The sequence below is a fragment of the Moschus berezovskii genome, chromosome 5 (genome assembly GCF_049115385.1).
Source record: "Moschus berezovskii isolate FMDL1 chromosome 5, NW_MosBer_1.0, whole genome shotgun sequence".
Taxonomy (NCBI): Eukaryota; Metazoa; Chordata; class Mammalia; order Artiodactyla; family Moschidae; genus Moschus; species Moschus berezovskii.
The window spans coordinates 101833734-101851047 of record NC_142464.1 but is presented as its reverse complement, the minus strand read 5'-3'; the positions used below and the strand labels follow the sequence as shown (position 1 = coordinate 101851047).

At 37.3% G+C, this 17314-nt stretch overlaps 1 protein-coding gene across 5 annotated transcripts in view; it reads left to right on the top strand.

Annotated features, from left to right (window-relative positions):
• Positions 1-17314, top strand: part of CNOT6L (CCR4-NOT transcription complex subunit 6 like) — a 125281-nt gene that overhangs the window by 63534 nt on the left and 44433 nt on the right. For 4 of the 5 annotated variants that reach the window (XM_088836411.1, XM_088836409.1, XM_088836410.1 and 1 more), the window contains one exon: positions 10463-10552. In XM_088836411.1, coding sequence (XP_088692537.1) covers positions 10463-10552 — 90 coding nt within the window. The remainder of the gene's footprint in view (positions 1-10462; positions 10553-17314) is intronic. The other variant, XM_088836412.1, reaches the window with a different exon arrangement.

Genomic DNA, 17314 nt, shown 5'->3' with positions numbered 1-17314 from the left:
AGCGACTTCACTTTCACTTTTCACTTTCACACATTGGAGAAGGAAATGGCAACCCACTCCAGCGTTCTTGCCTGGAGAATCCCAGGGAAAGGGGAGCCTGGTGAGCTTCTGTCTATGGGGTCACACAGAGGGACACGACTGAAGTGACTTAGCAGCAGCCACAAATATTATCAGTTCAGTCACTCAGTCATGTCTGACTCTTTGCGACCCCATGAATCACATCACGCCAGGCCTCCCTGTCCGTCACCAACTCCCGGAGTTCACTCAAACTCATGTCCATCGAGTCGGTGATGCCATCCAGCCATCTCATTCTCTGCCATCCCCTTCTCTTCAGGCCCCCAGTCCCTCCCAGCATCAGAGTCTTTTCCAGTGAGTCAACTCGTTGCATGAGGTGGCCAAAGTATTGGAGTTTCAGCTTTAGCATCAGTCCTTCCAATGAACACCCAGGATTGATCTCCTTTAGAATGGACTGGTTGGATCTCCTTGCAGTACAAGGGACTCTCAAGAGTCTTCTCAACACCACAGTTCAAAAGTATCAATTCTTTGGCGCTCAGCTTTCTTCACAGTCCAACTCTCACATCCATACATGACCACGGGAAAAACCATAGCCTTGACTAGATGGACCTTTTTTGGCAAAGTAATGTCTCTGCTTTTTAATATACTGTGTTGGTCATCCAGTATAGTCTGATAGAAAAGGCAGAAACTTCATTGCTAAGGTCTGAAAATAGGGCTTGGTATACATTCCTTCTAGTCAGCATTTTCATCTTCATCAATCAAATAACTAACTTTTTATATAGCTCTTATTTTGTATCAGACACTGTTTTAGCAACTTTACTACAAATAACTAGTCCTGCCTCCCCAGAGGTGCAAAGAGTTACATGGAAGTAGTGCTCTGGCTGCCTTGACCTATTTATTAATAGTTGCCTATTTAGCTACAGAACCTGCTCCATATCATGAGATAGATAAACCTCAGAATCAGTTACACTCTCAAAGAATGAGGAAGGGAACAAAGGGACACTGATGGACTGCCTTTCCCAACAAGTTTTTTAAGAGATTTTTCTTGTATGTTCACGATTAAGATAGACCTGTATTTTATTGTTATTTAATTTTCTCAAAGAGTTTGTATAATATGTAATTAATCCATTTCTTGAAATTTTTGTGGAACAAGGCTATAAAACTATCATTGCCTGGTGAAACTATCACCTCAATGTATTTGTAGTTATAAGAACCGTCAAGTCCTTCTAATTGTTCATGAGTCAGTTTTCCTGGACCATATCTGTAATATTGAAATTTTTTAGCTTTTTAAAGTTTTCATATTTGTTTGCATAAAAGTGTTCATCATATTCTCTAGATATATTTTTAAGCTCTGTTTATAGTACCCTTTTCTTCATTAGTAAGATTATTTGTGCCTTCTTTTTTTCAAATTTATTTCCCCAGGTTTGCCAATTATTTTCTTTTCAGTGAATCAGTGTTGCCTTTTATTTTTTAAAAACTGATTTGTTTCTGTTTTTCTTTATTCTTTTGTTCCATTTATCAATATTACAGGTTTTTCCTTTTTAAGTTGGATATATGGTTTATTCATACTTAGATTTCCTACTTTGAAAATAAACAAAAGTATTTAAGATCATACATTTTTTTGTCAAGACTAAATTTACTTGGCAGTTTTTTGGCATCCCATGATTTTGATATGAAACATTCTCATTTTTTTGACCTAAATATTATTATTATGCATGTGTGCCTGCTAAGTCTCTTCAGTCATGTCTAACTCTTTGTGACCCTATGGACTGTAGCCCTCCAGGCTCCTCTGTCTATGGGATTCTCCAGGCAAGAATACTGGTAGCAATGCCCTCCTCCAGGGGATCTTTCCGACTCAGGGACTGAACATGTGTCTCTCATGTCTCCTGCATTGGCAGGCAGGTTCTTTACCATTTATGCCACTTGGGAAGCTTTATTATTATAGGTTATCATATCTTCTTTGACTCATCGGTTATTTAAAATTTCCATGTATGTGTGAATTTACATTAGCTTTCTTTTATTGTTAGCTTTAAACTTAATTGCATTATAGGCAGTTAAGGTAGCCTGTATGAATCAGTTCTTTTACATCTATTGATTCTTGCTTTATGGCCTTGTATGTGATCAATTTTTATAGATGTTTTATTGCATCTGAAAAGAGTATTGTTTCTCTAATTGTTAGGTACATGTCTATATGTATTTCTCCATTATATCAAATTTGTTGGTGTTCCTCAGATTATCTGTATCTTTATAAATTTTTGGCTGTTTGCTTTTTGAATAATTAAGTTATATATGCTAACATTTCCATTTAAATTCTGGATTTGTTCATTTCCCCATGCAGTTTTGTCAGCTTTTGCTTTATAGCCTTGAAGATTATTTTATTAGGTATACCATCTATGCCTGTGTATTTCTCTTGTTGTTGTTCATTTGTTAAGTCATGTCTGACTTTTTGTGACCCCATGGACTGTAGCATGCTAGCTTTCCCTGTTCCTCACTATTTTCCGGAGTTTGCTCAAATTCATATCCATTGAATCAGTGATGCTATCCAGCCATCTCGTCCTCTATCTCCATCTTCTCCTTTTGCCTTCAATCTTTCCCAGCATCAGGGTCTTTTCCAGTAAGTTGGTCGTTCACATCAGGTGGCCAAAATATTGCTCTGCCTTCAGATAAATTGAACCTGATAGTAGGTCGTGAGCCTTTTGTTAGTGTTTTCATCTCATAGTCTTTGTTATCTAATATAATAGCTATGCAACTTTTCTTTTGGAAATTGTTTGAATGTATCTTTTCATTTGTTTACTTTCAGCCTTTATGTGTAGGTATGCTTAGATGTCTCTTACAAATAGTGTATAATTGGTCTTTGTTCTTAATCTAGTCTGACTTTTTTTGTTTTTAATGTGTGGGTTCAGACTAGTTGCCTAAACTATTCCAATTGTTGATATTCTTGTATTGTTGCCATCCTACATTTTGATTCCGTTCTTCATGTGATTTTTCTCTTTTTGCCTTTCCAAAACAGATTTTTTTTCCCTTGCTCATTTCTCAACCTGTATACTTCTGTTGGTTTGGGATTTGTACATTTTTTTTCTGGATTCTTAGTGGTCACTCCTGAAATTGTATATTGAATATAGTTTTGAAAAAATTAAATTTTTATCAACTTTTTTACTAAACTATTTGCATGGAGTGAAAATGACCTCTTTGTTGACAGACATTCATATTTGGTAAATGTTGACAGATGTATGCAGTTGCATAACTACCAGTACAGTTGAGAGATAAGATTATTCTGTTACCCTCCAGAATTCATTTGTGTTCATTGAAGTCAACACCTTCTCCTACTATCAGCCCTTCGCAAGTAGTTTTCCAGAAATGTCATATTTGGAAACATAGTGTGTAAACTTTTGAGTCAGGATTCTTTCATTTAGCTTAATGTATTTGAGGTTAGTCAGTGTTGTGTATTTCAATAGTGCATTTCTATTACTGAGTAGTTTCTGACTGTGTGGATATACTAATAAATTTTATCTGTTCACAAGTTGAAGGACATTTGGGTTGTTTCCAGTTATGGTTGATTAGGGGTAAAGGCACTGTAAACATTTGTCTAGATTTCTGTGTGAAGTAAGTTTCTCTTTTCCTTGGGTAAATAGATAGGAGTGGAACTGCCAGGTGGTATGGTAAATGTATGTTAAACCTCATAAGAAACTGCCAGACTGTTTATCTGGCTGATAATGGAGCATAGTGGATTTTTCATTTTGTATTCCTGCCAAATATATGAGAGGGTTTTATTTGGCCGTGCCTTCTTGTCAGCACTTTTTGGTATTATCAGTATGTTCTATTTTTTTTCATCCTAGTAGGATATCGTAATATCTCATTATGGTTTAAATTTGTCATTTCTCTGATGAGTAATTATGGCAACTTTTGCCTAATTAATATTTTCTAATTACTGAGATTTTGAGAGTTCATTAAATGTTCTGGATTCGAGTCCTTTTTAAAGTATGTTTTACAGATGTTTTCTCTAGTCTATGACTTGTATGTTTATTTTCTCAATTAGAAACTTTTAAAAAGCAATTTTCCATTTTGTTGCAGTCCCATTTATCACTTGCTTTCGTCTATGGATTGTCTTTGGTGTCATACCTAAGATGTATTATTTGCCTTATCCAAGTACATGAAGATTTTCTTCTAGAAATTTTATAGTTAGGTTTTACATATAGGTCTGTGGTCTGAGGTAATTTTTGTGTATATGGTGCAAAGTTTGTTCGTTTGCATATGCACACCCAGTCATTCCAGCTGTTTATTGAAAAAGTTATACTTTCTACATGAGTTTTCTTGCAACGTTGACGACGTTACTGTTTGACCCAAAGATGTGTGGGTCTACTGTTAGATATATTATCCTGTCCACTGATCTGTGCCAATACCAAAATGTTTGATTACTGTAGCTTTATGATAAGCTCTGAGATTACATAGTATGAGTTCTCCAACCCTGTAGTTTTCAAAATTGCATTGACACATCTAAATGCTTTGCATTTCCATATACATTTTAGAATCAGCTTATAATTTTTGCAAAATATCCAGCTGGAAATTTTATTGGAATTGTATTGAATGTGTGGATCAGTTTGGAGGAGAATAAATATCTTAATTTTGACACTTAATATTGAGTCTTCCAATCTATGAATACTTTGTACCTCTTCATTTATGCAAGTTTTCTTTATTCCTTCAATATTTTGTAGTTTGCAGCATGCAAATCTTGCAAATATTTTGCTAGATTTATTTATTTTTGCTGGATTTGCTGGTTATTTGATGTTATTGTAAATGATGTTGCCTTTTAAATGTCCAATTATTCACTGCTATTTTATAGAATTAAAATGCAGTTTATTTAAATATCTATTGACCTTATTCCTTGAAACATTTGTGAACTTATTACTTCTAGGAACTTTTACAACCTTTTAATCTATGAATACAGATCTTTTCATTTCTTTCTTTCTGTTTTTTTTTTTTTTTTTGCTTTATCACACTGCCAAGGACAGTATTAAATAGAAATGGTGACACTGCACATTCTTGCTCCATTCTCAATTTTACAGAGAAAAAGTGTTCAGTACTTTCATTGTGAATTATATTATTAATAGCTGCAAGTTTTCTGGTAGATGCTTTTTCAGGTTAAATAAATTTCCCTTCTGTTATTTTGGGCTTTCCTTGTGGCTCAACCTCCTGCAATGCAGGAGGCCTGGGTTTGATCCCTGGGTTGGAAAGATCCTTTGGAGAAGGGAAAGTCTACTCACTTCAGTATTCTGGCCTGGAGAATTCTACAGACGGTAGAGTCCATGGAGGGCAAAGAGCTGGACATGACTTTCACTTTTCACTTTTCTATTACTTCACTTTTGCTGAGAATTTTTGTCATTAGTATGAGTTAAATTTAGTAAAATACTTTCTCTGCAACTGTTGAGATGAGCATGGCTTTTCTTCTTTACTTTATTTGCTGGATTACATTGGTGGTTTTTCAGTAATAATCAGCCTTCTATCAATAGATAGAACTCACCTTCTTGTCCCATTTTAAATACCACTTGACCATAATGTGTTCTGTTTTTAATATATTGTTGAAATACTGTATTGCTAGTATTTTGTTGAAGATTTATACACTTATGATAGTAAGACATTCTGTATATTTTTTGCAATGCTTTTGTCTGGCTTGATACCAGGATACTGATGACTTTGTAAATTGAATTGCAGAGTGTTACTCAGACATGTTGAATAGTTTCCATTTGTATTATTGCTTTTTTACCTTATGGGATGAATCTTCCAGTAAAAATATATGGGCCTGAAATTTTTTTTTTTGAAAAGTTATTAACTACTAATTCAGTTTTTCATTAATACAACACTTTGAGGTTATCCTTATCTCAATGTAGCCACTTCTGCTCTCTTTTGGTTACTGTTTGTAGGGTGTATCTCTTTCTGTAAAAGATTACTTTCAATCTATTTTTGTCTTTATAGTGTGCCTTTTCTAGACAGCATGTAAACCTTGTTTTATTAGTCATTCTGCAGTTCTCTGTTTTTTAATCTGAGTTTAATCCACTTACATCTAATGTGTTTGCTGATAAAGTGGGATCATGTCAGTTATTTTGCTATTTGTTTTCTGTATGTGTTCTTTTTGTTCCACTGTTCCTCAATTAATGCCTTCTTTTGTGCTAGATGGATATTTTCCAGTGTACCAGTTTGATTCCCTTGTTTCTTTTGCGGTATTATTTTGAGTTATTTTCTTAGTGATTACCATAAGGACTACAGTTAACATCTTAGTTTACAGTAATTTAATTTGGATTAGTAGCAATTTAATTTCAGTAATATAAAAGAACTTTGCATCTGTATCTCCATTCACTTCTCTTTTCTGCTGCTATCATTACAAATATCATCTTTTTATGTTGTGTGCCTGTCAAACTAGATTTGTAATTATTGCTGTGTGCAGTTATCTCTTATATTAGATAGGAGGGAAAAGTTAGAAAATTAAATTTACACTGTCTTTTATATGTTACTGTGTGGAATACCTTTACTGGTACTCTGATTTTTCATATGGATTCAAGTTACTGTTCTGTTTTCAGTTCAGCTAACAGAATCTGTTTAGTATTTCCTGAGGGGTTAGTATGCTAATGAGAAACTCAGGTTTTGTTTATTTGGGAATATCTTACTGTCCCCTTTATTTTTGAAGGATATTTTTGCTGGATATAGAATTCCTAGGTTGATGGTTCTTTTTGTTTTTCCTTTAGTTCTTAGAATGTGTTATTCTACTGCCTTTTGGCTTCTATAGTTTCTGATGAGAAATAGCTGTTAATCTTATTTTGAGGCTTGGTACACCATGTGTCCGGAGAAGGCAATGGCAAGCCACTCCAGTACTCTTGCCTAGAAAATCCCATGGATGGAGGAGCCTGGTAGGCTGCAGTCCGTGGGGTCGCGAAGGGTCAGACACGACTCAGCGACTTCACTTTTACTTTTCACTTTCACACATTGGAGAAGGAAATGGCAACCCACTCCAGTGTTCTTGCCTGGAGAATCCCAGGGACGGGGGAGCCTGGTGGGCTTCCGTCTGTGGGGTCACACAGAGTCGGACACAACTGAAGTGACTTAGCAGCAGCAGCAGCACACCATGTGTCACTTCTATCTTAGGTTCTTTGACTTTGCACAGTTTTATTACAATTTGTCCAGGGTCTCTCTTACATTTTATTTTACTTGGAATTTATTTGGCTTCTTCTAATGTTTTTCATTAAATTTGGGATGCTTTTGACCACTATTTCTTTTAAGTTTTTTTCCTGTTCTTTCTTCTCCTCCTCTTCTGGAACTCCTGTTATGTATGAGTTGGTATACTTGTTGTCTGATAGATCTCTGAGCTCTGTTAATTTTTCTTCATTCTTTTTTCTTTCTTTTCCTCAGACTGTGTAATTTCAAATAACTTCTCTTCAAGGTCACAGATCTTTTCTTCTACCCGTCCAGTACTGCTCTTGAGCCTTTCTAGTGATTTTTTTTAAAAAAATTATAATTTCTATTTTGTTCCTTTTATAATTTGTTTATTTTTTGATAGTCTTTATTTGGTGAGATGTCATTCTCATACTTTAATTCTTGAAGCATGGTTTTCTTCAGCGCTCTAAGCATATTAAAATAGTAGATTTCAAGTTTTTTCTAGTAAATCCTTGGGGACAGTTTTTATTGTTCTTAGGGACAGTTTTTATTGATGAATCTCTTCCCTGTGTTTGGGACATACTCTGTTGTTTCTTTGTGTGTTTCATAGGTTTTTAGTTAAGAATTGGACTTTTAAAATAATGTGGCAACTTTGAAATTAGACTCTTTCCCCTTCCCGGAGTTGTCTGTTGTTGCTGCTTGTTGTGTGTGTTGTTTGTTGTGTTAGTGATTTCTCAGAAATAATTTTGTATGCTTTATCATGTGTGGCCATTGGAGTCTTTATTCAGTTTATGGTCAGCTAATGCTGTGATTCATGGGGTCGCGGAGAGTCGGACACGAATGAGCAACTGAACTGAATGCTTGGCCAGAGATTTCAATAAATGCCTGTAACCAGTAAGTCTCCCACTCTTGGCCAAGTGGCTCAGTGTGTGTTTGGGGGCAAACAATCAGTAATCAGCCAGGAAGTTTATAATTCTTCTTTGTCCTTCACTTCTTTCATTGCATAACCTCAAGGTCAGACAGGTGAGAGCTTAGGCTGTTTTTAGGTTTTTTCCTAAACACGTGCATCAGTTCAGTCGCTCAGTTGTGTCCGATTCTTTGCGACCCCATGAATCACAGCACACCAGGCCTCCCTGTCCATCACCAACTCCCGGAGTTCACTCAAACTCATGTCCATCGAGTTGGTGCATAGGTCTCCATATACATTCTGGAGTCCCAGGAATATGTCAGAGCTTTTCAGAGCCCTTATTTACATCTCATTTCCAAGCGTTTTCTTTTAAACCTTTTGGTTAGTCTATTTGCTCCTGGTGTTTCCTTGATCTCGGGCACCTACAAATTTAAGACATTTGCCAATGATAACTTCCTCCCTCTCCTCCAGGAAGAAGTCTCTTAACTCTCGGCAAGAGTCAGCTTCCTATCTCTTTACATTTTGGGCAGAAAACAAAGTACTGATCCCTCTATAGCTCCAGTTTATCGTACATTAATATTTCTTGTTCTAAGTCCCATATTTTTATTGTCTCATGCTTTACATCTTTTTGATGCTCAGTGGTGCATTCTGGGTAATTTCTTTGGATATAGTTTTCCTGTTCATTTGTTTTATTTTCAACTGGTTGTAATCTACTACCTGACTCATTCATGGTTTCTTGTTTTGTTTCATTTTGTTTTTGCTGTTTTTTGGGCTTCCCTGGTGGCTCAGATGGTAAAGAACCAGCCTGCAGTGCAGGAGACCTGGGTTCAATCCCTGGTTTGGAAAGATCCCCTGGAGAAGGAAATGACAACCCACTCCAGTGATACTGCCTGGAGAATTCCATGGGCAGAGTATCCTGGTGTGCCACAGTCCCTGGGGTTGCAAAGAGTTGGACATGACTGAGCAACTAACATACTTGGGCAGCACCACACAGCATGTGGGATCTTAGTTCTCTGGCCAAGGATCTAACCTGCGCCCCTGCAGTGGAAGTGTGAATTCTTAACTGCTGGACTCCCAGAAAAGTCCCTGTTCATGGTCCCCACCCCCTAGAACTTCATTAGTTATGATTGCACACAGTGCGTGCTTGCGTGCACACTCAGTTGCTTCAGTTGTGTCCAACTCTGTGACCCTGTGGACGATAGCCAGCCAGGCTCTTCTGTCCATGGGATACTCCAGGCAAGAATACTGGAGTGGGTAGCTATACCCTCCTCTAGGGGATCTTCCCAACCTAGGGATTGAACTTGTGTCTCCTGCATTGCAGGTGAATTCTTTAGCACTGAGCCACCAGGGATGCCCAATTGCATACAGTAAAATACCTAAATACTTGATGCTGCTTGGCTGATTTTGACAAAAACACGCATCTGTGTAACCACTACCTAGCTTAAGATGTAGAACATTTCCATCAATCCAGGAAGTTTCCTTTTCCACTTTTAAGTCAGTTGGAAACTGCTCACCAGGTTTGCACCGTGGTTGTATTATTTTATACTTCCACCAGCATCCTGCAACTTCTGAGAGTTCCAGGTTCTCCATGTTCTTTCTAACCACTTCATTGGTCGGTGTCATTTAATTTTAGATATTTGTGTTGGTGTGTGTTGTATTGAAGATTTTGTTTGTTTTAATAGTTGGAACCTTCATTTCTGGAAGTTCTACACTTTTTGTTTTTTCAAATCTGTTTACTATTTTTACATGCTTGTCTTAACAAATACTGTCTGTATTTCTTAAGAAAACATTTAGGCTATTAACAGTAGCTTGTTTTGTTCTTAGTATTCAGATATCCCTGATCACTGTCATTAAAAAAATTCTTATTTCCTTCTATATTTCACTAACTCATCTTGGTAATGATAAGTTTTCATTTGAAGGATCTTCCTTTTCTCCATGTGTAGTATAAATATGCTAACTAGGAAGACCCTCATTTTTTATGATATCATGCATTCTTTCTCACACAAAGGCTGTTTTTCTTTCATTTAGAATATTGTCTTCAAAGATATATGTGGAACCTATGGGGTTACTTCAAAGTGCCAATTTGTGATATTACTTCAGAATTGACCAAGATTAATATGTATATTTGTGTGTGTATGTATGTATATATGTGATTTTGACACACCCAAATTATAGATATGCAATATAAACAGTGAAATCTGAAAGAAATAGATCTTTTGAAGTTTTTCTTTATGACTATCTCACCAGAGTATTTAATTCATATGACTTCTTTCAATTTATGTAACAGACTGAGTACAGTAAAATTCACTTTAGAAAATTAGTGTTTTGTTTTATCGTGTATGTTTGTTTTGTCTTCCAGTTGTAACTCTTAACAGATTTTATTTTTCTGTTCTTTAGGCAATCCTTTATCACAGGATATTCTCAATTTATACCAGGACCCAGATGGAACCCGAAAGCTACTGAACTTCATGCTTGACAATCTTGCAGGTAAATGTTAATTACAAAGCAGTAAGCTGTACAAGATATTACTGTTAGCTAAGTATCCCATGTTGCTTAAGAGCATCTGATCAGTTTTTAAAATTGCTTATAGGATGGAAGTTCCTGGCATTAGTATAACCCGTGATAGTGGGACATTCTTCTTTGCACACAGTCAGTGCTTTATATTTACCAAGCAATATATTAGGAGCATTAGTTACATTATCTTGTCAAATCTTTTAAGGAATCTAGGAGATAGGAATTTTTACTGGCATTCTGAGATTCAGAGAATAAAGTAATTGACTTAAATACGTGGCTGACTAGTGTCAAAGCAGTGAACCCAAGATAGTCTTGCTCTTAACCACAAAGATATACAGTTATCAGTTGTTTGAACTGGATGCAGATTACTTGGAACCCACACGTGGTGCACATTTTTCATGAATGAAATGGTTTGTTTGATTCACTCACCTTTGTGGAAATTATGCCAGCAAGATTTTAATTAAGCACATCACATTTATCTGATTAATATAGTTGTATTCCAAATGAAAAATCTTTAATATAAGAAAGCTTTTAAGTATTTTGACTGATTTTTTTTTTTTTTGCTTAAACACTCAAAATACAGGTAAAATAATGAAGATGCTGCTAAATTCAAATGTTTTTCTTGGAATAATGCCTTTCTAAAATACAGAATCCTGAAACAGTGCTAGAGAAATCTAGTTCAAGCATAGAGGCTGTCATCACAATATTTTTGCAGTACTCTTTTTAATTCTGTCATAGAAGACACCCATCTACATATGAAAAATTTTTTTAAATAGTAAGATTTACAATAAGGGGAAATCAAATTAATGTTATTTAAAATTTTTTTTTTGGCTAAAAAGGCAAAGTTGGTTGATGGAGAGAGACATCAAATTTATTAAAGAAGAATATGTGGACATTTAAGTTGTATACAAAGCATGTTTTTGTTATTTTCTTCTTGTTTTGAAATAGTATTCGTCTTGTCTGTATGAGTACAGCCTGTTGACCCAGCCATATGGCATATGTGGTGTGTGTGTGTGATTTTTAAAGTTTTTCTTGTGTTTTAGATATAAGCTGCTTGTTGCTATGTATGTTGCGAATATCTTTTCCCATGATCTTATTGCTTTTTCACTGTCTTAATTTGTCTGTTGATGAACAGCAAAAGTTTAACATACTCTGCTTTATTGATCTTTTTAGTATGATACTACTTTTGTGTCTTCTTTAAGAATTTTTCCCTACCTCAAGCTCATGGATGTATTCTGTGTTATTATCTAAAAGCTCTGTTTTTCACTTGCAACATTTAGAGCTATAATCTTCCCGGAATTGATGTTTGTGTAACACAGGATTCAATTTTTATAACTTTTCCATTTGTATATTAACCCATAGCCATTTATTGAGAAAGCTGTCCTTTCAGTATTATTTTTTGTGCCCTTTTGTCATGAATCATCAATGTTTGTATGGATCTATTTCTAGAACCTCTGTTTTTTGTTGTCTTCTGTTTTTATGGCAATATAAAGTTGTTATTTATGGTAGCTTTGTAAAATGTTTTAAGATGCAGTAGAGTAAATCTTCCCGCTTGATTTGATTATAAAGCCTTGGCTTATTTTGGCCCCATGCTTATTTTGCCTTATAGTTTCATTAAAATTGCTAGAAACATCCTTTCAAGTTTCTCCACTCCCCCAAGTGTAAGTATAGGGATTTTTATTGGGGATGTAGTGGACTATTGAGCAACACAGATTTGAACTGCACAGGTCCACTTAGATGCACATTTCTTTTCAATGAATAGTACTGTGGGATCTAAATTTGGTTGAATCTGTGATGTGGAACAGAGGATACAAAGGGCTGTAAGGTTATATGTGAAGGTGTTGACTGTGCAGGGATCAGGGTCACTACCCCTGTTTTTGTTCAAGAATCTACTGTAGTTTGCTTTGGAAAGAATCAGTATATTTACAATACTGCATTTTCTTATTATTCTTTTTTTTTTTTTAACTTTTCAGTTCAGTTCAATGGCTCAGTTGTGTATGACTCTGTGACCCCTGAGACAGCAGCAAGCCAGGCCTCCCTGTCCATCACCAACTCCCGGAGTTTACTCAAACTCACGTCCATTGAATCAGTGATGCTATCCAACCATCTCATCCTCTGTCATCCCTTTTGCCTCCTGCTGTCAATCTTTCCTAGCATCAGGGTCTTTTCAAATGAGTCAGTTCTTTGCATCCAGTGGCCAAAGTATTGGAGTTTCAGCTTCAGCATCAGTACTTACAATGACTATTCAGGACTGATTTCCTTTAGGATGGACTAGTTGGATCTCCTTGCTGTCCAGGGGACTCTCAAGAGTCTTCTCCAACACCACAGTTCAGAAGCAGCAATTCTTTGGCACTCAGCTTTCTTTATAGTCCAAATCTCACATCCATACGACCACTGGAAAAACCATAGCTTTGACTAGACAGACCTTTGTTGGCAAAGTAATGTCTCTGCTTTTTAATATGCTATTTAGGTTGTTCATAACTTTCCTTCCAAGGAGTAAGCATCTTTTAATTTCATGGCTGCAGTCCACCATCTTCAGTGATTTTGGAGCCCCCAAAAATAAAGTCTGTCATTGTTTCCTCATCTATTTGGCATTCAGAAAACAAAGATCATGGCATCTGGTCCCATCACTTCATGGGAAATAGATGGAAAAACAGTGGAAACAGTGTCAGACTTTATTTTTTGGGGCTCCAAAATCACTGCAGATGCTAATTGCCTCCATGAAATTAAAAGACGCTTACTCCTTGGAAGGAAAGTTATGACCAACCTTGATAGTATATTAAAAAGCAGAGACATTACTTTGCCAACCAAGGTCCGTCTAGTCAAGGCTATGGTTTTTCCCGTGGTCATGTATGGATGTGAGAGTTGGACTGAAGAAAGCTGATCGCTGAAGAAATGATGCTTCTGAACTGTGGTGTTGGAGAAGACTCTTGAGAGTCCCTTGGACTGCAAGGAGATCCAACCAGTCCATTCTAAAGGAGATCAATCCTGGGTGTTCATTGGAAAGGTTGATGCTAAAGCTGAAACTGCAATACTTTGGCCACCTCATGCGACGAGTTGACTCACTGGAAAAGACTCTGATGCTGGGAAGGGTTGGGGGCAGGAGGAGAAGGGGACGACAGAGAATGAGATGGCTGGATGGCATCACCGACTCGATGGACATGAGTTTGAGTAAACTCTGGGAGTTGGTGATGGACAGGGAGACCTGACATGCTGTGATTCATGGGGTCGCGGAGAGTCGGACATGACTGAGTGACTGAACTGAACTGAACTGAAGGGCCCAAATGCCATGATCTTAGTTTTCTGAATGTTGAGTTTTAAGCCAACATTTCGCTCTCCTCTTTCACTTTCATCAAGAGGCGCTTTAGTTCTTCTTCGCTTTCTGCCATAAGAGTGGTGTCATCTGCATATCTGACGTTATTGATATTTCATCTGGCAATCTGGATTCTAGCTTGTGTTTCATCCAGCTCAGCGTTTCTCATGATGTACTCTGCATATGAGTTAAATCAGCGGGGTGACAATATACAGCCTTGACGTACTCCTTCCCTGACTTGAAACCAGTCTGTTGTTCCATGTACAGTTCTACCTGTTGCTTCCTGACCTTCATACAGATTTCTTAAGAGGCAGGTCAGGTGGTCTGGTATTCCTGTCTTGTGAAGAATTTTCCACAGTTTGTTGTGATCCATACAGTCAAAGGCTTTGGCATAGTCAATGAAGCAGAAATAGATGTTTTTCTGGAACTCTCTTGCTTTCTCTATGTTCCAGCGGATGTTGGCAATTTGATCTCTGGTTCCTCTGCCTTTTCTAAAACCTGCTTGAACATCTGGAAGTTCACAGTTCACGTACTGTTGAAGCCTGGCTTGGAGAATTTTGAGCATTTCTTTACTAGCATGTGAGATTAGTGCAATTGTGCAGTAGTTTGAGCTTTCTTTGGCATTGCCTTTCTTAGGGATTGAAATGAAAACTGACCTTTTCCAGTCCTGTGGCCACTGCTGAGTTTTCCAAATTTGCTGACATGTTGAGTGCAGCACTTTCACAGCATCATCTTTTAGGATTTGAAATAGCTCAGCTGTAATTCCATCACCTCTACTAGCTTTATTCGTAGTGATGCTTCGTAAAGTCCACTTGACTTCGCATTCCTGGATGTCTGGCTCTAGGTGAGTGATCATATCATCGTGGTTATCTTGGTCGTGAAGATCTTTTTTTACAGTTCTTCTTTGTATTCTTGCCACTTCTTAATATCTTCTGTTTCTGTTAGGTCCCTACCATTTCTGTCTTTTATTGAGCCCATCTTTGCATGAAATGTTCCCTCGGTATCTCTGATTTTCTTGAAGATATCTCTAGTCTTTCCCATTCTGTTGTTTTCCTGTTTGTTTGCATTGATCACTGAGGAAGGCTTTCTTATCTATCCTTGCTATTCTTTGGAACTCTGCATTCAAATGGGTATATCTTTACTTTTCTCTTTTGCTTTTGGCTTCTCTTTTCATAGCTATTTGTAAGGCCTCCTCAGACAACCATTTTGCTTTTTTGCATTTCTCTTTCTTGGGGATGGTCTTGATCCTTGTCTCCTGTACAATGTCGTGAACCTCCGTCCATAGTTCATCAGGCACTCTATCACATCTAATCCCTTGAATCTCTTTCTCACTTCCGCTGTATAATTGTAAGGGATTTGATTCAGGTCATACCTGAATGGTCTAGTGGTTTTCCCTACTTTCTTCAATTTAAGTCTGAATTTGTTAATAAGGAGTTCATGGTGTGAGCCATGGTCAGCCCCTGGTCTTGTTTTTGCTAACTGTACAGAGCTGCTCCATCTTTGGCTGCAAATAATATAATCAGTCTGATTTCACTATTGACCATCTGGTGATGTCCATGTGTAGTCTTCTCTTGTGTTGTTGGAAGAGGGTGTTTGCTATGACTAGTGAGTTCTTTTGGCAAAGCTCTATTAGCCTTTGCCCTGCTTCATTCTGTACTCCAAGGCCAAATTTGCCTGTTACTCCAGGTGTTTCTTGACTTCCTACTTTTGTATTCCAGTCCCCTATAATGAACAGGACATCTTTTTTGGGTGTTAGTTCTCGAAGGGCTTGTAGAACCGTTCAACTTCAGCTTCTTCAGCATTACTGGTTGGGACATAGTCTTGGATTACCTTGATACTGAATGGTTTGGCTTGTAAACGAACAAAGATCATTCTGTCATTTTTGAGATTGCATCCAAGTACTGCATTTCGGACTCTTGTTGCCTATGATGTCTACTCCAATTCTTCTAAGGGATTCTTGACCACAGTAGTAGATATAATGGTCATCTGAGTTAAATTCACCCATTCCAGTCCATATTAGTTTGCTGATTCTTAAAATGTTGATGTTCACTCTTGCCATCTCCTGTTCGACCACTTCCAATTTTCCTTGATTTTTACTTTAATTTGCATTTATTTTTTGCAGCCTCCCCTACCCCCGACTATAAGGTTTTGTTTCTTCAGTTTCTTTAAGGATATCTTTTTCTTGTGTGCAACCTCCTGTTTTGGTTTAGGAACAATGTTCATTTTCAGTTCAGTTCAGTCACTCAGTTGTCGACTCTTTGCGACCCCATGGACCACAGCACACCAGGCCTCCCTGTCCATCACCAACTCCTGGAGTCTACTCAGACTCATCTCCATTGAGTCGGTGCTGCCATCCAACTATCTCATCCTCTGTTGTCCCCTTCTCCTCCTGCCTTCAGTCTTTTCCAGCATCAAGGTCTTTTCAAATGAGTCAGCTCTTTGCATGAGGTGGCCAAAGCATTGGAGTTTTAGCTTCAACATCAGTCCTGCCAATGAACACCCAGGATTGATCTCCTTTAGAATGGACTGGTTGGATCTCCTTGCAGTACAAGGGACTCTCAAGAGTCTTCTCCAACACCACAGTTCAAAAACATCAATTCTTTGGTGATCAGTTTTCTTCACAGTCCAACTCTCACATCCATACATGACCACTGGAAAAACCATAGCCTTGACTAGATGGACCTTTGTTGGCAAAGTAATGTCTCTGCTTTTTAATATGCTGCCTAGGTTGTTCATAACTTTCCTTCCAAGGGAAGTTCGTTTTCAGTAAGGATCATATATATCAGTGCAGCAAGGAGAGCTCATGTATGGGTTGATCCAACCATGAGCTCTGTAAGTCCTGCATTGCATCTTGTAGGTTTTTTCACCTGATTGTGCCTAATGACCAGAGAATCTGTATCAAAAGCCTTCTGTTCTGCATTACTCTCTGCATTTTTGAGCGTGTCCAGTAAAAATTCAGCACTCTTTCTAGGCCACCGACCCTCTGTCTAGCCCCACTCTTTGGCCTATGCACACCTACCAACTCCACCATTGTGATGGTGGAATGGCACACATTACCTCTTTAAAGTGACATCCTGCAGATGGATACTTGGTGGCTTTTTGGGTATGGTGGTTTTTTGAAAATATTTATCTTAATGGATTTGTGGAGTATAGTTGAGGTTCGTATATATATTGATACCTGGCCATCTTGCTGAACACTTGCTAAATACTTATTTAACCACTTGGCTCAACCCTTTTTAATCCTACTGAATTTTAATGTCAATTTATATAGTCGTATCATCTGCAGATAATACTTGTTGTTTTCTAATTGCTATATCTTTTGTTCTTTCTCTTGCTTTATTATACTTGCTAAGACCAGTAACATGCTAACTAAAAGTAATGATAATACACATTATTGTCTAATTTCATAATTTATTAGCTTT